Here is a 26,669-nt window from a genome sequence, read left to right as displayed (position 1 = left end):
GCCTGACTCTCTGAGAGCATTAAGCCCTTGCCATGGTCTCAGGTCGGCTCAAGAGCATTTCTCATGATCATCACATCTTCAGCTTTAATCCCAGAAGTGAGAATGATGGAGAAGAGTTGGCACCACATTTTTAAATACAGAATCAAAGTTGCAAGGAGGTCTGTCTGAAAAGATCTACAGATATTGGCAAAACTAATCTATACAAGGTCAAATCCTTTTTAGAGCCCAGGAGAGAGGGCAGAAGTACTGTGTATTGTTGCCTTATATCCATGTTTACATCTAGACATGAGATCGCAATGGTGGCATTTTCACTCCGTTTGTATCTGTTTCACTGTCCTGCAGAGGGGGACTGACACTCCTGAAATAGAAAGGAAAATTGTGCCTTCTTAGGGGACTCTGATATTTTAAGACCACTCATGTCTTTTCCCTATGCAGATTCGCTCAGGTAACTTTGTTAGCTCATCTTCTGAAGGGAATATCATTCTCTTTCTCTGCCTTGGCATCCAAGACACCAAGCACCATAGCCCTTATGCTGTTGGATAAGGATCTAGCTAGAGTTTGGAGCCCATTTAGTGAAAAACTCTCACTCCACTCAAGAAGAGAACACACAAAATCTCTGCCTAGTGACCCAATACCCACTCTGATACTCTGTTATCTCAGCCACTGTTGTCAACTGGGGACTCGTGTTCCAAGGGACACCTTCGCTTCACGTGCTGTGTGATAGCAGGCCAACTTTGTCCTGCTACTCAGATAAGCAAAGTGAAGCATGGAGTTTTACTGGCCCTTATTGTAATGATGAGGAAAGAAAAGAAGAAACTGGAGAAGAAGCAGAGAACATCAGATGATGAAATTAAGGTGACTAGGGAGATTGGGGAAGGAACACACCTCTTAAAACTTGAAAGGTTGTGATATTTGTAAACCCAAAAATGGTTGCTGTCAGTGGCAAGGGTTGTATCCTAAATCCCAATTGGCAAAATCAGAAGGCAGTGCTAGAAACTTAAAAAAAAAAAAAGAAGGCAGTGGGGGCAGGCTGCTGATATTAAGCAACGAATGGCTCAAGAATGAACCGTCTCACTGGAGTTCTTATCAAATCATCTGTGTGTAAGCTAAGAGACTTCTGGCCAAAAATGATGAGCCTTGGTACAGAGACATTGGTCACGTCATCTAGTGTGACATCTTTTTTTAATTTTTTGACTAATGGATTCTAGGATTCCGTAAAATAACTGGAATGGTTATTAGAAATCCCATCAGGGGTCTTGCTGTGAGTTGCCTTCTAGAGATTTTGTGGGGAGCGTAACACTGAGTGCACAGTGGCTGATGAAAATCTGCATAGACTGATCCCTGGTGGACAGGACTCCTCAAGCAGTCTCCCATGGGGTGAAAATATAGAAGGAGGCCTGCAGAGGCCTTTGGGCCCTGAGATCACTGCCATTGTCACACTTTGCCATGACTGTGGTGGGAGACTCCACTGATGGAGAATCCTGGGCTTCCACAGAGTTGAGGAGAATGTGAAATTATTTATCAAGGAGGCAAACCATTAAGGCTAAAGGCCTTGAAACTCTGAGTTGTTTCCTCAGCCAACAATAAATATTCTGAGCGTTGATGGCGTTTGGATGGCCAGCTGGAGAGAAGATGTCTTAAGAAAGGAATTACGGGTTGCTTCATAATCTACCATTTAAAAAATTTTTGTTTGAAACATTACAATTTGGGGCTGTTTTAACTGTGCTTGTTTTAAATGTGACTTTGTACAAAGACTGAGGAGGAAAGTCTGAGATTTACCAAGGTTTCGTTTTTATAATACACATGTATGCCACACAGTGCACACACTGTACATGTACGGAGTAATGAGGGAGCAACGGGAAGAACAGGCGCGACCCAGCCCTCAGCTGAAGTACTGAGGATGTAGTACTTGATCACCACCAAGTACTGATGATGACCCCTGGGCTGTGCTCCCCCATCACATTCTTTTAGCCCATTCCTGCCAAGAGGAAACCACTATCCTGAATTTTATTTGTAAGATAATATATTCTTCAGTTTTGTCTGTTTCTGCTTTGCATAGCTCTTCTTTGCCCTTTTTTTTCAGTCCACATTGATCGTGACATTTAGCAACAGAGATGAATGGAGCTGTGGTTCATTTATTTTCATTACTGTGTAAATTTTCAGTGTGGTATATACATTAATTAGCTCTCTTGTATTGATGATATTTAGGTTGTGATTCGATTTTTTATGGTTCTGAATAATCCTACAGAGAACATGTTTTGTGCACGTCTCCTGGTTCACACATGCATTAATTTCTCTAGGAAGTAGCCCTGATAGAGGAAATGTACACATGGGTCTAAATTTTCTAGGCAGTGCCAAGTTCGTTTTTCCATCGTGGCTGTACAAGTGGATCCTCCCACTGAGGTATGACAGTTCCTAATGGTCCACATTCTCACTGACTCTTGGAATTGTCACACTGTTTAATATGCAAACATGCATGTAAATATGATTTGTGTGTACATGCATGTAAATATGATTTGTATATTCTTGGTTGCTAAGGTTAATGGTCCTTTGATAAGTTCATTGGTCATTCACATTTCCTTCCTTGCTAAATGTTTGTTCAGTACTTTTTATTGTTTATTTTTAATATATATATATAGAGAGAGATGTAATCCTTTGTTGGTTGTATGTATTACAAACATCATCTCTCCATTTATGGCTGCCTTTATACTCACTCGATGGTGTATTTTGATCAATAGAGGTTCTTAAATTTAATGCCGTAAAATATATCAATATTCTCCATTGTAAGTTAGCACTTTTCTGTCTTATTTAAAGAAATCCTTTCTTACCCTATTCATATTTTTCCAATGTTTTTATTAGAAATTGTAATGTTTCACTTTTCTTAATTATGATTTTAGTCCACCTTGCCTCTTCTTAGAAGGACAATAATCTCACCATGAGGGCTTCACCTTCCTGATGTCATTTAAGCATAATAACCTCCCAGAGAACCCAAATACCACCATATTGGGGGTTCAGTCAGTTCAGTTCAGTCTCTCAGTTGTGTCTGACTCTGTGACCCCATGAATTGCAGCACGCCAGGCTTCCCTATCCATCACCAACTCCCAGAGCTTGCTCAATCTCATTTCCATTGAGTCAGTGATGCCATCCAATCATCTCATCCTCTGTCGTCCCCTTCTGCCTTCAATCTTGCCCAGCATCAGGGTCTTTTCCAATGTGTCAGTTCTTTGCATCAGGTGGCCAAAGTATTGGAGTTTCAGCTTCAGCATCTGTCCTTCCAATGAGTATTCAATACTGATTTCCTTTTGGGTGGACTTGTTGGATCTCCTTGCAGTCCAAGGGACTCTCAAGAGTCTTCTCCAACACCACAATTCAAAAGCATCGATTCTTCGGCACTCAGCTTTCTTTGTGGTCCAGCTTTCACATCCATACATGACTACTGGAAAAGCCATAGCTTTGACTAGACTGACCTTTGTTGGCAAAGTAATGTCTGCTTTTTAATATGCTGTCTAGGTTGGTCATAGCTTTTCTTCCAAGGAGCAAGTGTCTTTTAATTTCATGGCTGCAGTCACTGGGGGTTAGGACTTCAGTATATGAATTTGGGGGACACAAACATTCAGTCCGTAAAACATCCATACTTCTTTTTCTATATGAATAAGCAATTTTCTGGCATATTTTCCCAATATATGCCAATAATCTGCTGTATAAGCTCTATCCTCACTATGTCTCTATATATGAAGAGTCTGTTTCAGAATTCTGTCTTTTATCCGTATTTCTGTTTGAGTGTCTCTCCCAATAGCACTGTTTGTAAATTACTACCATTCTATGATAAGCTTTAATGTCTAGAAGAGAAAATCATCCAGCCTACTTTTTCTTCAGTTCAATCTTGGCTGACACTTGGCTTTTCTCATAAATGTTAGAATCATATTGTCAAATTAAAATTTCTTTCTGGTGTTTGTTTGAACTTTTTACGACGTCTATAGGTAAATTCATGGAATATTTACATCTTTTGTGATACTGAGTCTTCCTATTCATGATCATGGTACATCTCTCCATTTATTTGCTGCTGCTGCTAAGTCGCTTCAGTCGTGTCCGACTCTGTGCGACCCCAGAGATGGCAGCCCACCAGGCTCCCCCGTCCCTGGGATTCTCCAGGCAAGAACGCCGGAGTGGATTGCCATTTCCTTCTCCAATGCATGAAAGTGAAAAGTGAAAGTGAAGTTGCTCAGTCGTGTCTGACTCTTAGCGACCCCATGAACTGCAGCCTGTCAGGCTCCTCCGTCCATGGGATTTTCCAGGCAAGAGTACTGGAGTAGGATGCCATTGCCTTCTCCGCTCCATTTATTTAGTTCTCCTTTAAAGTCTTTCATTCAAAGCTTATACTTTTCTAGATGATGATGTCTTTCATATGTTGAATATTTTGTTAGTTTGATTACCAGGTATCTTACCTTTTGTTATTTTAAGTAATATCTTTTCTAAAATTGCATTTTCTAACTCTTGTTGCTGTATAGTAATGCAGTTTAAATTTTGTATGTTTATCTTCTATTTAGCCATTTTGTAAAGCTCTTCTTACTCTTATAATTTATAGACTCTTCTGAATTTTCTTTGTAGATAATCAGTCATGTGGATTATGATAGTTTTTTTTTCCAATCTGTGTACTTATTTTTAATGTAGTGCACAGGCTGGAATTTCCCATACAATGCTAAATAATAATTGTGGTACTAGTCATTCTTGACTTGTTCCTTCTTTTAAATGGAATGTCTTTAACATTCCCATTGAGTATGGTTTTGATACAGATGTATCATATCTGTATCATCTACATCTCGGCTGTCTGTCATGTTAAGAATGTATCCCTCAAGCACTTCCCTGGAGGTCCAGTGGCTAAGACTGTGGTCTCCCAATGCAGGGGACCAGGTTTCAGTCACTAGTCAGCAAACAAGAACCCACGTGCTGCAACTAAGAGTTTCCATGCCACAACTAAAGACCCACGTTCCACAATGAAGGTCAAAGATCCCAGGTACCACAGTTAAGACGTGGCACGGCTAAATAAATGTTTTTTAAAAATGTACGCCTCTCTTCCTAGTTGACTGAACCTCTAATTAAACTGAAGTATAGTTGATTATATTGTGTTAGTTTCAGGTTTACAGCATAATGATTCAGTTATTCTTGTGATTATATTCCATTATAGGTTATTATAAGATACTATTTTATTCAGTAAATCCTTGTTACTTTTTTATGTATAGTATTTGTGTTCGTTAGCTCCATATTCCTAATTTTCCCTCCCTCCTTTGGTAACCATAAGTTTGTTTTCTCTTGCCTGTGAGTCTGTTTCTATTTTGTACATAGATTCATCTGTATTATTTTTTAGATTCCATATGTAAGTGATACCATTATCCTATTTGTCTTTCTCTGTATGACTTCACTACGTATAATTTTCCTAGGTTCATCTATGTTACTTCAAATGGCAGTATCTTGTTATTTTTATGGCTGAGTAATATTCCATTGGATATATACCACAGCTGCATCCAGTTGTTTGTTGATGAGCGCTTGTGTTGTTTCCGTCTCCTGGGTGTTGTAAATAGTGCTGCGGTAATCCTCATGGTACACGTGTCTTTTCTACTGAAGGTTTTCATCTTTTCTGGATGTATGTCCAGGAGTGGCATTGCTGGGTCATATAGCAGCTCTATTTTTAGTTTTTAAGGAAACTTCTACTGTTTTCGGTGGTGGCAGCACCAGTTTACATTCCCACCAGTAGTGTGCAAGGCCTCCCTTTGCCCAAGCCTTTTTATCACAAACATTCATTTTATCAAATGCTGTGATCTTAGGGGTTTCTTTTTTTTTTTCATTCTAATCTACTATTTTGGTCAGTTACATTGATCAGTTTCTAATTTTAAGTCAATCTTGTATTCTTAATATGATCCAGACTTGCCTTGATATATTGCATTTTACACATTGCTGAGTTCAGTTTGCTATTTTGTTTAGCATTTTTTGCATCTGTGCTCATGAGCAATATGTGTAATTTACTTTCTTGAATAGCCTGAAATCAAAGTAATTCTTGATTTATAAAACTATCTGGGGGACTTCTCTGGCTGTCCAGTGATTATTACTCTGCACTTCCACTGTAGGGGGCGAGGGTTTAGTGGGGGGAACTAAGATCCTACATGCTGTGCAGCTTGGCCAAAAAAAAAAAACTAATCTATTTGAGAGAATGATATTGAATGCTCCCATTTGTTCCTATTCAGTGCCCCTAGACACTTTGGGATTTTTGTTTATTTTTCTTCAAACTGAAAAGGCTGCCTTAGTCTCTGGCTTCTGATTTGTTGTTATTGTTCAGTCGCTAAGTCATGTCCAACTCTTTGTGACCACATTAAGTTCAGAAAATAAGGAAGAGAGGAGAGTGAGTTCAGGATATTTACTCCCCTGGATGCCTTCCTTGGAGTATCCATAGGCTGGCAGTAACCTTAAACTGAAAGCCATAATCCCAAATATCCTGAATATATCTTTATTTTGCTGTCATTCTTAGATCATTTCTCTGGATGTAAAAATTGGGGGTTGGGGAATAAAAGTCTCAATTTACTCTGATTTTGGCATTGTATAGCTATCATTCTGTAGTTTTCCAAGCATCAGTTCCTTCAGAAGTCAACATTTAGTCTAAGATTTATTCCTTCGTATGTAATTTTTCTTTTCTTTCTTACTGGTTTCAAGATCTTGCTTTCTTGTTTAGTGTTCTGTAGTTTAACTGTAACACTGCTAAGTGAACCTTTATTTTCTTTATCCTGATTGGGATTTGCTGGGTTTCCTGAATCTGAGATTGTTTCCTATTACCAGTTCTGGAAAAGTCTTGGCCATTTACTTTTTTCCATTTGTAGAAGTATTATTTGCTGCATTTTCACATTTGCCTAATACACATTTGAGAGCCTCTCTCTTTTTTAACATGCTTTCAATTTTTTTTATAATTTCATATATAAGTATCTTGTACTCTGCTGCTCATAATTCCAGTAGCTGTAATCTTTGCAGCTCTGCTTTTGTTTGGCATTTCCATCAGCTCTTATCATCGTGCCTTGTTGACTCTTAGATTTAGTTATTTGTGATTGTGAGCTCATCTAGCTTAGAACTTTATCAGTAGACACTTGCAAGCTTTTAATATAAAGTTCATTCCTTAAGATATTATTTGTGATTGCTTCTACCAAGTGCCTAGGAGAACTACCAACACGGAATAATTTTAAATTATTGAGCTTGGGTCCTTTTTTTTTTTTTTTTTTTTTTTTTACAACAAGGTAGGCTGGATATAGACTCCAACAGTGTAAGTGCAGGGTTACATTAATAGTTATAAACTGAAAGTTTTGTGTGTTTTTTTGCTTCACTTCAATTCAGTCGCTCAGTCGTGTCCAACTCTTTGCAACCCCATGGGCTACAGCACGCCAGGCTTCCCTGTCCATTACCACTCCCAGAGCTCACTCAAACTCATGTCCATCGAGTCAGTGATGCCATCCAACCATCTCATCCTCTGTCGTCCCCTTCTCCTCCTGCCTTCAATCTTGCCCAACATCAAGGTCTTTTCAAATGAGTCACTTCTTCTCATCAGGTGGCCAAAGTATTGGACTTTCAGCTTTAGCATCAGTCCTTCCAGTAAGTATTCAGGACTGATTTCCTTTAGGATGGACTGGTTGGATCTCCCTGCAGTTCAAGGGACTTTCAAGAGTCTTCTCCAGCACCACAGTTCAAAAGCATCAATTCTTTGGCGCTCAGCTTTCTTTATGGTCCAACTCTCACACCCATACATGGCTACTGGAAAAACCATAGCTTTGACTAGACAGACCTTTGTTGGGAAAATAATGTCTCTGCTTTTTAATATGCTGTCTAGGTTGGTCATATTGGAGAAGGAAATGGCACCCCACTCCAGTACTCTTCCCTGGAAAATCCCATGGATGGAGGAGCCTAGTGGGCTGCAGTCCATGGAGTCGCTAAGAGTCAGACACGACTGAGCGACTTCACTTTCACTTTTCACTTTCATGCATTGGAGAAGGAAATGGCAACCCACTCCAGTGTTCTTGCCTGGAGAATCCCAGGGACAGGGGAGCCTGGTAGGCTGCCATCTCTGGGGTCGCACAGAGTCGGACACGAGTGAAGCGACTTAGCAGCAGGTTGGTCATAACTTTTTTCCCAAGGAGCAAGCATCTTTTAATTTCATGGCTGCAGTCACTATCAGCAGTGATTTTGGAGCCCCCCAAAATAAAGTCTGTCACTGTTTCCATTGTTTCCCCATCTATTGCCATGAAATGATGGGACCGGATGTCATGATCTTAGTTTTCTTAATGTTGAGCTTTAAGCCAACGTTTTCACTCTCATTTCACTTTCATCAAGAGGCTCTTTAGTTTTTTGCTTTCTACCATGAGGGTGGTGTCATGTGCATATCTGAGGTTATTGATATTTCTCCCGGCAATCTTGATTCCTGCTGTGCTTCATCTGGCCCAGCATTATTCATGATATAAGAGAACTTATCCGCATATAGGTTAAATAAGCAGGATGACAATATACAGCCTTGACGTACTCCTTTTCCTATTTGGAACCAGTCTGTTTTTCCACGTCTAGTTCTAACTGTTCCTTCCTGACCTGCATATAGGTTTCTCAAGAGGCAGGTCAGGTGGTCTGGTATTCCCATCTCTTTCAGAATTTTCCACAGCTTTTTGTGATCCACACAGTCAAAGGCTTTGGCGTAGTCAATAAAGCAGAATTAGATGTTTTTCTGGAACTCTCTTGCTTTTTCGATGATCCAGCAGATGTTGGCAATTTGATCTCTGGTTCCTCTGCCTTTTCTAAAACCAGCTTGAACATCTGTAAGTTCACGGTTCACATACTGTTGAAGCCTGGCTTGGAAAATTTTGAGCATTACTAGCATGTGAGATCAATGGTACCCCACTCCAGTACTCTTGCCTGGAAAATCCCATGGATGGAGGACCCTAGTAGGCTGCAGTCTGTGGGGTCACTAAGAGTCGGACACAACTGAGCGACTTCACTTTAACTTTTCACTTTCATGCATTGGAGAAGGAAATGGAAACCCACTCCAGTGTTCTTGCCTGGAGAATCCCAGGGACAGGGGAGCCTGGTGGGCTGCCGTCTATGGGGTCGAACAGAGTCGGACACGACTGAAGCGACTTAGCAGTAGCAGCAGCAGTGTGTGAGATAAGTGCAATCATGTGGTAGTTTGAGCATTCTTTGCCATTGCCTTTCTTTGAGATTGGAATGAAAACTGACCTTTTCCAGTCCTGTGGCCACTGCTGAGTTTTCCAATTTTGCTGGCATATTGACTGCAGCACATTCGCAGCATCATCTTTCAGGGTTTGAAATAGCTCAACTGGAATTCCATCACCTCCACTAGCTTTGTTCGTAGTAATGTTTTCTAAGGCCCACTTGACTTCACATTCCAGGATGTCTGGGTCTAGGTGAGTGATTGCACCATCGTGATTATCTGGGTTGTGAAGATTTTTTTTGTACAGTTCTTCCATGCATTCTTTGCCACCTCTTCTTAATATCTTCTGCTTCTGTTAGGTCCATACCATTCTGTTCTTTATTGAGCCCATCTTTGCATGAAATGTTCCCTTGGTATCTCTGAGTTTCTTGAAGAGATCTCTAGTCTTCCCCATTCTGTTGTTTTCCTCTGTTTCTTTGCATTGATCGCTGAGGAAGGCTTTCTTATCTCTCCTTGCTATTCTTTGGAACTCTGCATTCAGGTGCTTATATCTTTCCTTTTCTTCTTTGCTTTTCACTTCTCTTCTTTTCACAGCTATTTGTAAGGGCTCCCCAGACAGCCATTTTGCTTGTTTGCATTTCTGTTCCATGGGGATGGTCTTGATGCCTGTCTCCTGTACAGTGTCATGAACCTCCGTCCATAGTTCATCAAGCACTCTGTCAGATCTAGTCCCTTAAATCTATTTCTCACTTCCACTGTGTAATCATAAGGAATTTGATTTAAGTCATACCTGAATGGTCAAGTGGTTTACCCTACTTTCTTCAATTTAAGTCTGAATTTAGCAATAAGAAATTCATGATCTGAGCCACAGTCAGCTCCCGGTCTTGTTTTTGCTGACTGTATAGAGCTTCTCCATCTTTGGCTGCAAAGAATATAATCAATCTGATATTGGTTGTTCAAGGCCTCTTCAAAAGAGCAGTTTTTACTTGTACTAACTAAATAATAATCTGTGTATATGTGTATCTATTATTTATTAACATAACTGCCTCACAGTTAAGTGCCTCACAGTCCAATACAGAAAGATCCTTAAGAGATCCTATAATCCAAAATCTTCATTTAGCACATTAAACTGAAGTGGAAGGCCATTGAGTCAGCCAGGGTCATGTAGCTCAATCATGACCAAATAGGGCTTCAGATTGTTTTTCAATAGCCATTTTAGTCTGTTCAAGAAAAGGTGTCTTAAAATTGCCATGTATGCTGTTTTACTTTTCTTTCCCCTCTTTTCCTGGTTAATTTCATACTAAGCTTTTAGATTCCAACTTAAATGCCACTTCCTTGAACAACTCTTATATGAGCCCTGGACTGGGATAGGTTTTTGTGGTGAATGCTCCCATGATATTCTATATTTTTATTATTACATCATCATGTCTTTTTTGTCCATATATAAAGACTTTAAAATGCATGTTTATTTACTCATATTATTATTGTTATATGAGTAATGTATGTGTTTTTTTTTAAAGATTTAATTGTGTAAATGACAAATAACATTAGTTTCAGGTGTACAACATAATCATGTGTGTTCGTATATATTGCAAAATGATAAGCATAGTAAGTCTAGTTAACATGTCACCATACATAGTTACAGATTTTGTTCTTATGTCATTATACTTTATGTATTTGTTCAATTTTCTTTCTTCCCTGTTACACCTGTAAGTGCAAAGACCTTACCAACTTGTTCACTACTCTGTACTTAGCCTCTGGAATTAAATCTGGAAATGATAATAATTAATAAGCACTAACTGACTAAAATGAAGTTTCTCATGAGGGGCTAATCTGGTGAGGCTCTAGGGACTAGTTTGGGGGAATGTTATGCAAAGCTGAATCTATTAACTAATTTTTAAATTTTTTTCTTTATTTCTCTAAAGAGATTATGAGTTTTATAAATGGTAGCAGTCAAAAATTAATCCTCACACCTTCCTGTGAAGGAACAAAAGGCAATTATTGAGTGTAAAAATGGTAGTTTAATTAAACTCTCAACTGCTGAAACCAGATCAATCAATAATAGTATATAATGCAGTTTTGTAGCATGTGTATCAGTCAGCGAGAGGATATGGTATCTGGGGAAGCCAAAGTTATGAGGGCATGAGTTCAGTGGTCTGGTGAGTGTTGACTGCTGTGTCTGTATGCTCTTTGCAGTTTTAGTACACCCCACTCATCTCTGGCTCCCTGGGAAATAGGCAGTGAGCACTTCAGGAACTTCTCTCCGTGACTCACATAGAAACTGGTTGAGAGACTTTCTCTAGGACCTACGGTTATCTCAGCTAGACTGTAATTTGGAGGAGGTGCTAGAGCTCTCACATGGCACCAGTAGAAGTCACAAGATTCCCTCTTTGCCAGTATCGATCCCAGTTCATAAGAGGATAGGGTGCACTTTACAGCAGCATAGACCTTCTTTTGGTGGCTCCCCTGGTGGCTCAGTGGTAAAGAATCTGCCTGCAATGCAGGTGACACAGAAGAAGTGGATTTGACCCCTGGATCAGGAAGATCCCCTGGAGGAGGAAATGGCAACCCATTCCAGTATTCTTGCCTGGAAAGTCCCATTGACAGAGAAGCCTGGTAGGAAGCAGGCTTCGAAACCATGGGGTTTCAAAGAGTTGGACACGACTGAGTGAGCATACAGACCTTCTTTTAATGTTATAAATTTTAAAACCTTGCATTTCCACAAAAATTGGACTTTGTGAGTGGTTGCAAAGTCTAATATTTACAGTAATTGATTTAGGAGTCTCCCTGTTCCATCTGCCAGGGCCCTGGGGCCATTTCTATACCTGATAAATGTGGATACTTGGAAACACTCAGGGAAGATGAAAGTAATCAGGGAAGCCCAGGATGCTTGCTTCTCACAGTTGAATGCATATGGGGCAGGCAATCTCCTGACTGAAGAAGTTTGTTAATTTAATTCTGTTGCATTCCATTATAGTGTGAGTCCTAAGTTGTTATCATATGATTCTACAACTTTGTCACATTCAGTGGTGTCGTAGATGTATTAACAACTGGCTGGAGTTGGGCAATTAGAAGGGGACCTGATGTGCAGCATTTGCTCATTTCCGTGGTGTAAATTCTCCCAGAAGGGCTGATTTCAAGCTACCAGTGTGACATCACTGAAGGTGGAGTTGGCAAAAGATGTTCGTATTGGTTCTGGCAAGCTGGTGCCAGCTGATAGAAGCCTGCTCAGTACCATGGCATGTAGTGCTGAAAACACTAAGGCTAACTGATTCTAAGAAACCAACTGTGTGAAAAGCTCCACAGAAAACCCTGGTTTCCAGCTGGCAACAGAGAAGCCAGATTCCTTCTATAATGTGAATATGGGTGAATTTCAACCATCACTGGGGTCTAATGAGCTGTATCTTCTTAAGAGCCCACTGAAGTCCACCCTACCGTTTTTCCCATTCATAATCCTTCACACATACTATCCCCTGGATATTTAGATTATTAAGAGACAGTGAAAAGGGGCAGAACTGCAGAAAAGAACATCTGAAGGAAGGAATCAATAAAACTATAGGTCTCTGACAAATTGACTTTGATAGCTTTTATCATAGTTTAAGTGCCAGGACAATGCATTTGCTTTTTTAAATGAAATACGTTACATATACAATAGTATGTATAATGTATATGTGTTACTGAACCAATTGGGTCCAGTTGCCCTGTGTGCAGTAAAGCCAGTCTGCTGACACCAGTTTGTGGTGAGGGAAAATACAGCGTTTATTACAAGGCACCCAGTGTAAGGTCAAGCAAGAATAACTGGCAGCTCATGCTCAAAAGGCCAGAACTCCCCAGTGGGTTTTAGGGAAGTGCATTTCAAAGAAACATTGGGGTGGGGCCTGCAGAGCTCCTCATCAGCTCATGGACATCTTTCTGATCACTTGGTGGTGGGGTAACAGGGTGGTATTTCGAAAGTTAGCATCATCAGTCTTCTGGTTCCAAACTGTCTGGAGTCATTGAGCTTGTGGTCATCATGCAGATAACTTCTTCCTGGTGAGGGTCTTAGTGTCTGCAAAACAACTCAAGGATATGGCTCAAAATATTATTAAAACCTTTAAAGAAGAAATAAAAAGTCCTTGACTTTGTTTTGTGGCTTAACTAGTACTGTTTTCACTTACTTGACTGTTTTCCTTTGTTCCTGCATCTTTTTCACTTCTCTGATTAAATTTGCTCTTTGGAACTCAGGGAAAAGGCCAGGAGGCCTAAGCTTTTCTACAGACAAGAAATGGAGGACATTGGGGAGAGGGAGGGATCTGTCCCTGGGGAGACCCCACAGGGTCCTGCTTGGTTTCATATGTATGATTTAAAAATAATTTTAAAAATGTATATCTGTCAGTCTAGAGTTTAGCTGACAAAAGAGAACATTATCAGTCTCTCTGAAGCTCCCTATATGTTCCTCCTCTGTCCCCAAGCTTTGCCTCCCGGGTAATCAGCATATTGAACTTCTTATCTGTAATTCCCTTGTTTTTAAATCATTTTACCACATAAGAATAGGTTGTTCTGTTTTGCCTATTTTTGAAATTTATGTGAAAAAATCATATTTTATTTATTCTGCAAACTGTTACATTCAGCATTATGTGTATTGAGTCTCTTACATTCACCTGCGCACTGCCAGACTGCCAGTTCTTTCCCCTCCGCCCGCCCCCCGAAGGGTGTTTTAGCATTTCATTGTGTGATGTACCATATTTTACTTATCTGTTCTCTAGTCAATGGCTATCTGAATTAATTTTTTTTTTCTGTTTTAGAAAATGCTGCTATATGTGTAATGTTTTATAGATGTCTCCTGGTGAATATATGCAAGAATTTCTCTAAGATGTATACCTAGGAATAGTGTCGCTAAATTAAAACACTACCTCTTTCGTTAATATAATTTTTAAAGATTACACTCCATTTACAGTTATTGTGAAACATTGGCCGTGTCCCCATGTTGCGCAGTGTGTCCCAGCAGCAGTGCATAAGCCCATCTTAGTCTGTGTTCTCTCCACCCCTTGGTATTGCTGCATACTTTAAGTCTGGGCTTAAAGAATCTGCCTGCAATGTGGCAGACCTGGGTTCAGTCCCTGGGTTGGGAAGATCCCCTAGAGAAGGGAACAGCTACCCACTCCAGTATTTTGGCCTGGAGAATTCCATGGATCCTGTAGACCATGGAGTCACAAAGAGTCAGACATGACCGACTGACTTTCACTTTAAGACTGTGACCACAGAGTTGTTTGAGTTTTGTACATTGACAGTTATACCGTGCATCAATAAATAGGTGCTTTTTGCTACTTTCCTTTTTGGTTCTTTTGACTTTTCTCTACAGCTCCCCCTTTACTTGTTTTATTACATTTATCTGGACTGCCAATACAAAGACCAGTCTAATAATCCTTGGCTTGCTCCTAATCTCAAAAGGAATGCTCTGAATTTCCACCACTAAGTAGGACATTAGCTATAGACTTTGAACACCTGAATGGATACTGAATTTTATCAGATGATTTTTCTGAGTTTGTGGAGGTAATCATATGTTTTGCTTCTCTTATCTTTTAATGTGATGAATTACATTGCTTTATTTTCTGATTTTGGTGAGAATTTGTATTCCTGGGATAAATCGGGCTTGTACCTGATGTATTTTTTTCATCTACATGGATACATGTGAATGTGTGTGTTCACCTGCTTAGTTTATTAATATTTTGTTAAAGATTTTTGCAACTAAATTAATGAGTAAGACAGCCCTCTGATTTTGTTTTATTGTTCTCTGTTTGGTTTCATCATCACAATAAATGATGGAGCATTCTCTCTCTTTTTGGTTTTTCAAAGATCTTGTGTACAATTGTACAATAATCTCTTCCTTCAGTGTTTAGTAGAACTGACCCACACAACTTTCTGGGTCAGGTGTTTACTTTGGGGTATAATGATTCCATTCTTTTGGATATAGCAGTATACTGTACAAGTTTTCTATTTCTTTATGAAATGATTTTGCTGATATAGATATTTTTAGAAGATTGCTTGTTTCATTTATGGTTTAAATATATTGACTTGAAATTCTTCATAATCTTATCATTTTACTTTCTGCCTCATCTGTTCAGTTCAGTTCAGTCGCTCAGTTGTGTCTGACTCTTTGTGACCCTATGGACAGCAGCAGGCTTCCCTGTCTGTCAGCAGCTCCCGGAACCTGTTCAAACTCATGTCCAATGAGTCGACAGTGCCATCCACCCGTGTCATCCTCTGTTGTCCCCTTCTCCTCCTGCCTTCAGTTTTGCCCAGCATCAGGGTCTTTTCAAATTAGTCAGTTTTTTGCTTCAGGTGGCCAAAGGATTGGAGTTTCAGCTTCAGCATCAGTCCTTCCAATGAATATTCAGAACTGATTTCCTTTATGATAGACTGGTTAGCTCTCCTTGCAGTCCAGGGGACTCTCAAGAGTCTTCTCCAATACCACAGTTCAAAAGCATCAATTCTTCAGCACTCAGTTTTCTTTATAGTCCAACTCTCACACCTATACATGGCTACTGGAAAAATCATAGCCTTGGCTAGATGGACCTTTGTTGGCAAAGTAATGTCTGCTTTTTAATATGCTGTCTAGGTTGGTGATGACTTTTCTTCCAAGGGACAAACGTCTTTTAATTTCATGGCTGCAGTCACCATCTGCAGTGACTTTGGAGCCCAAAAAAATAAAGTCTGTCACTGTTTCCATTGTATCCCCATCTCTTTGCCATGTAGTGGTGGGACCAGACGCCATGATCTTAGTTTTCTGAATGTTGAGTTTTAAACCAACTTTTTCACTGTCCTCTTTCACTTTCATCAAGAGGCTCTTTCATTTGTCTTCTCTTTCTGCCATAAGGGTGGTGTCATCTGCCTATCTGAAGTTATTGATATTTCTCCCATAAATCTTGATTCCAGCTTATGCTTCATCCAGCCTGGCATTTCTCATGATGTACTCTGCATATAAGTTAAATAAGCAAGGTGACAATATACAGCCTTGACGTACTCCATTCCCAATTTGGAGCCAGTTTGTTGTTCCATGTCCAGTTCTATCTGTTGCTTCTTGACCTGCATACAGATTTCTCAGGAGGCAGGTCAGGTGGTCTGGTATTCCTATCTCAAACAATTTCCCACAGTTTGTTGTGATCCACACAGTCAAAGGCTTTGGCGTAGTCAATAAAGCAGAAGTAGATGTTTTCCTGGAATTTTCTTGCTTTCTTAATGATCCAGTGGATGTTGGCAATTTGATTTCTGGTTCCTCTGCCTTTTCTAAATCCAGCTTGAACATCTGGAAGTTCACAGTTCACATACTGTTGAAGCCTGGCTTGGAGAATTTTGAGCATTACTTTGCTAGTCTGTGAGATGAGTGCAATTGTGCAGTTGAACTAACAGTCAAAAAAGATGTCCTTTTAATCATAGGGGACTGGGATGCAAAAGTAGGAAGTCAAGAGACACCTTGAGTAACAGGCAGATTTGGCCTTGGAGTACAAAATGAAGCAGGGCAAAGGCTAAAAATTTTGCGAAGAGAATGCACTGGTCATAGCAAACACCTTCTTCAAACAACATAAGAGACGACTCTACACATGGACATCACCAGATGGTCAATACCAAAATCAGATTGATTATATTCTTTGCAGCCAAAGATGGAGAAACTCTATCCAGTCAGCAAAAGCAAAACTGGGAGCTGACTGTGGCTCAGATCATGAACTCCTTATTGCCAAATTCAGACTTAAATAAAACAAAGTAGGGAAAACCACTAGACCACCTGTATGCCTTCTTTGGGGAAATGTCTGTTTAGGTATTCTGCCCATTTTTTAATTGGGTTGTTTGTTTTTCTGATATTGAGCTGTATGAGCTGCTTGTGTGTTTTAGAGATTAACCCTTTGTAAGTTATTTCATTTGCAATTATTTTCTCCCATCCTGAGGGTTGTCTTTTCATCTTGTTTACAGTTTCCTTTGCTGTGCAAAAGCTTTAAAGTTTTATTAGGTCCCATTTGTTTATTTTTGTTTTTATTTCCTTTTAGAGGTGAGTCAGAGAGAATCTTGCTGAAATTTATGTCAAAGAGTGTATTGCCTATGTTTTACTCTAACAGCTTTAGGTTTCCAGCCTTACATTTAAGTCTTTAATGCAATTTGAGTTTATTTTTGTGAATAGTTTTAGGAAGTGTTCTGATTTCATTCTTTTACACTCAGCTGTCCCATTTTCCCAGCACCACTTAATGAAGAGGCTTTTTTCTCCATTGTATGTTCTCGCCTCCTTTGTCATAGATTAGTTGACCACAGGTGTGTGGGTTTTTCTCTGGACTTTCTATCTTGTTGCATTGATCTATATTTCTATTTTTGTGCTGATGCCATACTGTTTTGATTACTCTGGCTTAATAGTATAGTATGAAGTCAGGGAGCCTGTTTTTTCTAGCTCCATTTTTCTTTCTGAAGATTGCTTTGGCTACTCAGGGGTCTTTGTGTTTCCATACAAACTGAAAATTTTGGGGTCTCATTCTGTGAAAAATGCCATTGATAATTTGATAGGGATTGCATTGTATCTGTAGATTGCTTTGGCTAGTATAGTCATTTGTATAATATTGATTCTTCCAATCCAAGGACATAGTATATCTCTCTAGCTGTTTATATCATCCTTGAGTACTTTCATCAGTATCTTATGGTTTTCTGAGAACAGGTCTTTTGCCTCCATAGGTAGAGTTATACCTAGGTATTTTATTATTTCTGATGTGATGGTAAATGGGATTGTTTTCTCCATTTCTCTTTCTGATCTTTCATTGTTAGTGTATAGGAATGCAAGAAATTTCAGTGTGTTCATTTCATACCCTGAAACTTTACCAAGTTCATTAATGAACTCTAGTAGTCTTCTGGTAGCATCTTTAGGATTTCTGTCTATAGTATCATGTCCTCTTCAAAAAACTGACATTTTAACTTCTTTTTTTCTAATTTGGAGTCTTTTCATTTCTTTTTCTTTGATTGCTATGGCTAGGACATTCAAAATCATGTTGAATAAAAGTGGTGAGAGGTGACATCCTTGTCTTGTTCCTGATTGTAGAGGAAATGCTTTTAGTTTTTCACTGTTGAGAATGATGTTTGCTGAGAGTTTGTCATATATGGCCCTTATTATGTTGAGGTATGTTCCCTCTGTGCCCACTTTCTGGAGAGTTTTTATCATAAATGGGTGTTAAGTTCAGTTGCTCAGTCGTGTTTGACTCTTTGAGACCCTATGAACTGCAGCACACCAGGCTTCCCTGTCCATGAGTTTGGAGTCCACCCAAACTCATGTCCATTGAGTCAGTGATGCCATCCAACCATCTCATCCTCTGTTGTCCCCTTCTCCTCCTGCCCTCAATCTTTCCCAACATCAGGGTCTTTTCCAATGAGTCAGCTCTTCGCATCAGGTGGCCAAAGTGTTGGAGTTTCAGCTTCAACATAAGTCCTTCCAATGAACGCCCAGAACGGATCTCCTTTGGGATGGACTGGTTGGATCTCCTTGCAATCCAAGGGACTCTCAAGAATCTTCTCCAACACCACGGTTCAAAAGCATCAATTCTTCAGCACTCAGCTTTCTTTATAGTCCAACTCTCATGTCCATACATGACCACTGGAAAAACCATAGCCTTGACTAGACGGATCTTTGTTGGCAAAGTAATGTCTCTGGTTTTTAACATGCTGTCTAGTTTGGTCATAACTTTCCTTCTAAGGAGTAAGCATCTTTTAATTTCATGGCTGCAGTCACCATATGCAGTGAATTTGGAGCCCAGAAAAATAAAGTCAGCCACTGTTTCCACTGTTTCCCCATCTATTTGCCATGAAGTAATGGGACTGGATGCCATGATCTTAGTTTTATGAATGTTGAGCTTTAAGCCAACTTTTTCACTGTCCTCTTTCACTTTCATCAAGAGGCTCTTTAGTTCTTCTTTGCTTTCTACCGTAAGAGTGGTGTCATCTGCATATCTGAGATTATTGATATTTCTCCCAGAAATCTTGATTCCAGCTTGTGCTGCTTCTAGCCAAGCGTTTCTCATGATGTACTCTGCATAGAAGTTAAATAAGCAGGTGTTAAAGTTTGACTGCAGCCATGAAATTAAAAGACACTTACTCCTTGGAAGGAAAATTATGACCAACCTAGATAGCATATTGATAAGCAGAGACATTACTTTGCCAACAAAGGTCCATCTAGTCAAGGCTATGGTTTTTCCAGTAGCCATGTATGGGTGTGAGAGTTGGACCGTAAAGAAAGGTGAGCACCAAAGAACTGATGCTTTTGAACTGTGGTGTTGGAGAAGATTCTTGAGAGTCCCTTGGACTGCGAGGAGATCCAACCAGTCCATTCTAAAGGTGATCAGCCCTGGGTGTTCTTTGGAAGGAATGATGCTAATGCTGAAACTCCAGTACTTTGGCCACCTCATGCAAAGAGTTGACTCATTGGAAAAGACTCTGATGCTCGGAGGGATTGGGGGCAGGAGGAGAAGGGGACGACAGAGGATGAGATGGCTGGATGGCATCACTGACTGGATGGACGTGAGTCTGAGTGAACTCCGGGAGTTGGTGATGGACAGGGAGGCCTGGCGTGCTGCGATTGCAAGGTGTGCTCCCTTGCAAATGGGGTCACAAGGAGTCGGACATGACTGAGCAACTGAACTGAACTGAAACTTTGTCAAAAGGCTTTTCTGCATCTATTGAGATGGGTCATAGAGTTTTTATCCTTCAGTTTGTTAGTGTGGTGTATACCACTGCTTGATTTATGGATATTGAAAAATCCTTGTGTCCCTTTCCAACTAGGTGTTATTCATTTGAGAAGTTCTCCTACAGTTACTCACCTCACTAAAAAATCCCTCCTTAGGTCTACCCAGAACAGATTAGGTATCCTTCATGTGCTTTTAAAGTTTCCTTTTTGTTCCTATTCACAGCAGTTATCACATTTGATTGAGTGTCTGTTTATCCTTGGCCATTCCGCTAAACAAGATACTCCTCAGGCCAGGCTGTGACTATACCCTCAGTACTTAACCTAAGAGTTGGATGTTAAATGCATTTTGAGGGAATGAATGAAGATAGATCCAATATAGTATGTGTGTCTTTAGTGTGATTCTCTAGAAACAGAGGCTGAGAGGATTCTTGTTCAGTGATTTATTGAGGGACTGCTATTCTGTAAGGAGGTAAGGGGAACAGAATAGGAAAAGAGAGGGGTTCCACTAAAGCCTGTCCCGAGCCTGATCCCACAGGGAGCTATGGAATATGAAAGGCACCACCACAGAGGTATCCCACCCTGAGACAAGGGAGCTGCGTTTTAACCCTATACTCCTTTGTCATTGGCTGCAGGGCAAGGGAGTAACTTGCCAGTCATTTGTAAGGTGGCTCCCATCAGCTGAGGAGGATTCCTTTAAGAAAGATGCAGCTGTGAGCTGTGGACAGCAGATACTCCCAGTAGCTAAGGATTGGGTGCACCGGCCTGGTAATGGGGGTCTAGGCAAGATTCAGTGGCATCTACTGCAGTGTGATAGAATAACAGGAAAAGGGGTTACAGAGACACAGGAGAAACATTGACTCATGTGACCTCTGAGGTGGAGGGAAATGATGACAGAGAGAAAGGACGCTCTCCCTCCCTCACTACCCCTACCTTCTGTACTCCTTTCCCAGACAAGATTCTGCTTGCTGCCTTGGTGTGGGTACCAAAGGCAGGTGTCTGTGTAGCCGACTGGATGCTCCTGAGAGGGAGGCTGGCTTTGCGGGGAGCTGGAGTGTGCTCCACTTGGTCCCCTTACACAGTCAGATATCTCCCTGACTGAATACATGAGGACAACACAGTTCAATGAAAAAGATCTGCACACCTGAAGGAGAACTTAATAGAGTTGTCAAGGACAGCAATTTCATTTTCGAAAAAAGGTGAGACCAGTCAGGTAGAATGTCCCTAGACCACTGTTACTCTACCTATGGAAGCATTATTGTCCAAAATAGCAAGCCAGTTCCCTGACAGAAAGCTTTGTCCCATGGATTGGCATTTGCTTGCTTGGAAAATGAGTTTTGAGCCTTTGGAGAATCGAAGTCATCTGTGGTATTTACAATACAGCCTTACTGTCCAGCAGCTAAGTGTAGTCTAATTCTGACAGATGGCTCTCAAGGGAAATTTTCTTTCAGATTGGATTATGCTTCCATGCTGAAATGCTCTAATTAAGGGGAGTCTATAAACATAGTGGGGAGGGGAAGAGAGGGTAAGGTAGGCTGTTTCTTAGGAAGCTGTTTTGGAAAATGGCCATGTTTGCAATCTTTATCCTCCCAGCCCCACACGCACATCTACACTGAGAATCTAGGCCACTGCTCTGCTAAAAGCATGGTAGCACTGGATCAATGGTCAGCTTTCACCAAGGAGCCCTGACTTCACTTCCTTCAAGGTCCTGCCCCTCTAGCCTCATCTCCATCTGGTTTTGGCTTTTAACAGTCATGTTAACTATCTTGAGGTGTAATTTCCAGGATAATTGTTTCATCAACATGATCAGGACTGACTTTTTAAAACCCCAATTGATCTATCAGGTCAGTTGTCTTAAACATTGCTAACCATTCTTTTATAAGTCTAATACTTTGATTTTAAGGTTCCACTCTGTTACCTTTCTCTTTCTTTTTCTCTTGTCCTTTTTTTTCTGTTTCCTTTCTTAATCCTTACCAATTCAATACTGAAGTAGCTGTAGGAAAAGGCTACTTGACTGTCAGATAAAAAAGGATGAATATTGCATGAGCGAGTTTGGGAAAATCTAATCTGGAAGTTATGGAGTGGGTTCAGTTAAGAAGAGTTCCAGTTCTGTCTCTATCATTTATTCAACAAGTGTTTTTGGATACCTACTGTGTGCCAGGTTACATGCTAGGCATTGAGTGCATGTGGTCCCTGCTCTCTTAGAGCTTAAAGTCCTGAGAGATAGGGTTCAGATAGGAAACAAAAATTTTCACAGATAATTATTTACATATGTGATTGGTACTATGAAGAAGACATAGGTGAGTATTACTTTCAAGACCTGACCTAGCCTGGTGCATCAAAGAAGGATGCTTGGAGGAGACAATATTGAAGCTGAGGCCAAAGGAAAGTTAGGTGTTGACCTGGAGGAGGGCTGCTGCTGCTGAGTCGCTTCAGTCATGTCCGACTCTGTGCGACCCCATAGACGGCAGTCCACCAGGCTCCCCCATCCCTGGGAGGAGGGCAGAGTTCCAGAAAAAAGGAATTGGCATGTGTAGAGGTCCTGAGACAGAAACAGTTTTGGGAAGTTCCAGGAGCACAAAGCACAGACTGGTTAAAAGGAGGAAACAAGATGGAAAATGGACCAGAACTCAGAAAAGAGCAAGATTAAATAGAGTCTTATGGCAAAATAAATCTTTGGGTCCTGATTTTCTGAGTAATTTTTGAAGGATTTTGAGCAGTGACACATATAGATTTATGATCTTAAAAGATCGCTCAGGCTGCAGTGCAGAGAATGGACAAGAGGGAACAGTGAGGAAAGGGTCAGGCTATTGTAGAAAGCCAGAGGATTTTTCTCACCAGGATGGTGGTAATAGGAGAAAAGTAGCAAATTACAAATTTTTTTTTATTGAATAATTGGTAGACAATAAATTTTATGTTTAGGGTACACAGTTTGTACAGTTTGACATATGTATTGACATACATATACATTTATGAAAACATCATCATAATCAAAATATTGAATATTTTTATCACCCCTAAAACTCATCTTAGGCCGTTTTGTGTCTCCTCCTTACCTCCCCTCCCCACCAGCCATTCTCCAGTCTCCAGGGAACTATTGATCTGGAGTCTGTCAGTATAGATTAGTTGGGATTTTTCTAGAATTTTGTATACATAAGAACTATACAGTATGTTCTTTGTTTTGTTTAGATTTTTTTTTCCAATCAGAATAATTACTTTGAGATTCATCCATGTTGTTGTATTAATAGTTCAGTCCTTTGTTACAAATTACTACTTCAGTGCATGTGTGTGTGTAATAACACACACCACTATTTGTTTATCCATTGGTCATTTGGATTCTTATTATTGAAGTATTTGGATTGTTTTCAGTTTGGGACTATTACAGGTAAAACTCCTATCAGCATTTATGCGCTTTGTATGGGCATATACTTTCATTTTTCCTGCATTATTTTCTAGGAGTAGAATGGCTAGGCCCTGTGGTAGGTGTATCTTTACCTTTTAAAGAAACTGCCAAACTGTTTATTTTACCAAATTGGTTGTACCATTTTACACCCACACCAATGATGATCAAAGTTCTTGTTGCCCTACATTCTCACCAACACTTGGCAAGGTCAGTCTTTAACTTTAGACATTCTAAGGAGTATAAAATGGAATCTCATTGTGGTTTAATTTGCATTTCCCTGATGACTTATGATGCTGAGCATCTTTTCATGTGCTTATCTACCATCTGTTTATGTTCTTTGTTGAAGTATCTATTCATATCTTTTGTCAAATTTTAAACTTGGTTGTTTGCTTTCTTTTTATTGAGTTGTAAGTGTTCTTTCTATATTTCAGATGCCAATTACTTATCCTAATACACGATGTGTAAATATTTTCTCCCAAACTGTGATTTGTATTTCTGTTCTCTTAACATTGTCTCTTTGAAAGGAAGAATTTCTTAATTTTGCTCAAGTCCATTTTGTCAGTTTAACCTTTTACAGAGTGTGCCTTTAGTGACATATCGAAGAAATCTTTATCTCATTCCAATTCATACTGTATGGTTTATATGGTTTTCTTTTAGAAGTTTTATACTTTTAACTCTTATGGACTATGAACCATTTTTATTTATTTTAATATGTAGTGTGAGATATGGATTGGAGGGTTAGATTTTTTTGCATACAATATCCAATTATTCCAGCACCACTGTTGTAAAAATTATACTTTTTCTGTGTAACTGTCTTTTGCATTTTTGAAGAAAATCGATTGATCATATATACAGGTCTATTTCTCGACTCTCTTCTTTTCCAGTGCTCTATTTGTCTATCTTTACTCCCATACCACAGTGTCTTGATTATTGTAGATTTATTTTAAGTCCTAAAATCAGGTAATGTGGGTGTTCCAACTTTGTCCTACTTTTTTCAAAGTAATTTTGGTTTTTCTAGGTCCTTCACATTTCCATATGAATTTATGATCAGCTTATCTGTTTGTACACATAGGCACAACACACAGTTGGAAGCTTGATTAGGGTTGCACAAGATCGATTTGGAAAGAATACACATCTTAAAAATATATTTTGAGTCTTCCCAGTCGCGGTATACATCTCTCCATTTAATATGTCTCCTTAAATTTATTTCAGCAACACTGTGTAGTACAGATATCTGCAGCTCTCTCAGTGTTCCTCTTTCTCCTTCCTGGTACTGTGCCCTATAAACTGTAGCTGCAGTGGACTTTCCAGACCCCCAAGTCCATTTTCTCAACTAAGGCTACCACTGGGCTCTTCCTGGGTCTCCACCTCTGTGTTATATCTTTCCAGGGGGTGAGCTGGGGCAATCAAAGACCCCTTGTTTGTTTCTTGTTTTTTAAGTATCACTTACCTTCATTGTCTGGTGTCCAGTGTCTTGTAACCCATTGTTTCATGTACTCTGTCCAGATTTTTGCTTGTTTAAAATGTGAGGGTAAATTCATTTACTGTTTTCCCATCATTGTCAGAAGCGATTAATTTTCTGTGAGATTTAAAGAAATTATGTTGTCGTCCAGTCACCAAGTCATGTCTCACCCTTCACGACCCCGAAGGCTGCAGCACACCAGACTTCCCTGTCCCTCACCATCTCCCGGAGTTTGCCCAAGTTCGTGTTGATTGAATCGGTGATGCCATCCAACCATCTCATTCTTTGTTGCCCTCTTCTCCTTCTGACTTCAGTCTTTCCCAGCAAGAGGGTCTTTTCCAGTGAGTCAGCTATTCGAATCAGGTGGCCAAAGTATTGGAGCTTCAGCTTCAGCATCATTCCTTCCAAAGAATATTCAGGGTTGATTTCCTTTAGGATTGACTGATTTGATTTCCTTGCTGTCCAAGGGACCCTCAAGAGTCTTCTCCAACACCACAGTTTGAAAGCATCAATTCTTTGGCACTCTGCCTTTTTTACTGTTTAGCTCTCACATCCATACATGACAGCTGGAAAGACCATAGCTTTGACTATAAGGACCTTTCTCAGCAAAGTGATGTCTTTGCTTTTTAACATACTATCTAAATTTGTCATAGACTTAAAAAATGGAAATAGTCAAAATGATTTTTTGGTTCCCAGCATGAGCAGCCTCAAGGAAGGTATTTACTGAAATAGGAAGCAATAGATGGAGAATAGGTTGGGTATTTTTTTTTTATGTTGATAAGACCATTTTTAACATACTGAGTTTGCACTTCTGGTGAAATATTCAAGAAAAAAAATTTAAAAAGCAGTTGTATATACAGATATACAAGGCTGGAGCTCAGAAGTGGAGGACGAGTTGGAAATACGAATTTATAAATTGTCTACATATATTGTTAATGGTATTTGAATCATAGAGGTTGATGAAGTTACTTAATAGAGAATCTATAGTGAAGAATGCAAAGAACGTGGGACAAGTTCCTGAGACCTTAAAGTAACTTGAAGTGGGACAGCCAAAGAGGTAAAAGGAAAACTGATACTGTATTGTGGGAGCCCCTGGAAGCATGTTTCAAGGAGCTGTGAGTGGCCAGGTGGGTCAGCAGCTGCACTGATGCCAATTAACAAAGGCCTGAACAAATCCATTGGATTGTGCAACATGAAAGTCTTTGGTGACTCTACTTACTGGAACCAGCAGCAAGGACAGAAGCCAGAGTGGAGTAGACTGAATAGCTAGTCAAGTAGGGGAACTTAAAGATGCAGGAAAAAGCCCATGAGCAGTAGAGGGCACCCCGTGCCCGGGAGCCCATGGGAAGGTAAGAATGAAAGCGATCCAGAACAGAATTGGTGGGTCAGCTTCCAATAGGACACTTCCTCCCCCGTCACAAGTGGGAAGGAGAGGCCTCACACAAGCAGGAAGCTTCATGTAACCCCATCTGCTGACACATCTTGTGAGTATGAAAGGGCCCCTTCCTCTAGGAAGCTGGTGATCCTTTGGGATGTACTGCTCTGATTGCTTTTACAGCAACTACAGAATATAAACTTGTTGACTCAGCCTTAGTTCAGTTCAGTCGCTCAGTTGTGTTCAACTCTTTATGACCCCATGGACTGCAGCACACCAGGCTTCCCTGTCTATCACTAACTCCCAGAGCTTGCTCAAACTCATGTCCATCGAGTTGGTGATGCCATCCAACCATCTCATCCTCTGTCATCCCCTTCTCCTGCCTTCAGTCTTTCCCAGAGTCAGGGTCTTTTCAAATGAATCAGTTCTTCTCATCAGGTGGCCAAAGTATTGGAGTTTCAGCTTCAGGATCAGTCCTTCCAATGAACATCCAGGACTGATCTCCTTTAGGATGGACTGGTTGGATCTCCTTGCAGTCCAAGGGACTCTCAAGAGCCT

The 26,669-nt window shown here is 40.1% G+C and overlaps 1 protein-coding gene across 13 annotated transcripts in view; it reads left to right on the top strand.

The window, feature by feature from the left end:
* The window catches only part of SYT9 (synaptotagmin 9), a 208,754-nt gene that overhangs the window by 78,158 nt on the left and 103,927 nt on the right, over positions 1 to 26,669 (top strand). Inside the window, exon 4 of one of the 13 annotated variants that reach the window (XM_086340305.1) lies at positions 4,904 to 25,799. The exons of 11 other annotated variants lie outside the window; for them this stretch is intronic. In XM_086340305.1, the coding sequence (XP_086196431.1) occupies positions 4,904 to 4,957 (54 nt within the window). In that variant the 3' untranslated portion in view covers positions 4,958 to 25,799. Of the gene's footprint in view, positions 1 to 4,074; positions 4,213 to 4,903; positions 25,800 to 26,669 lie in introns of those variants that run through there. One more of the 13 variants, XM_086340303.1, reaches the window with a different exon arrangement.

Source organism: Bos grunniens, chromosome 15 (genome assembly GCF_055505025.1).
Source record: "Bos grunniens cultivar Pamir isolate PY7600 chromosome 15, Bosgru_T2T1.0, whole genome shotgun sequence".
Classification (NCBI taxonomy): domain Eukaryota; kingdom Metazoa; phylum Chordata; class Mammalia; order Artiodactyla; family Bovidae; genus Bos; species Bos grunniens.
Note: the sequence above shows the minus strand (reverse complement) of the source record. Positions and strands in the feature narration are given on the sequence as shown.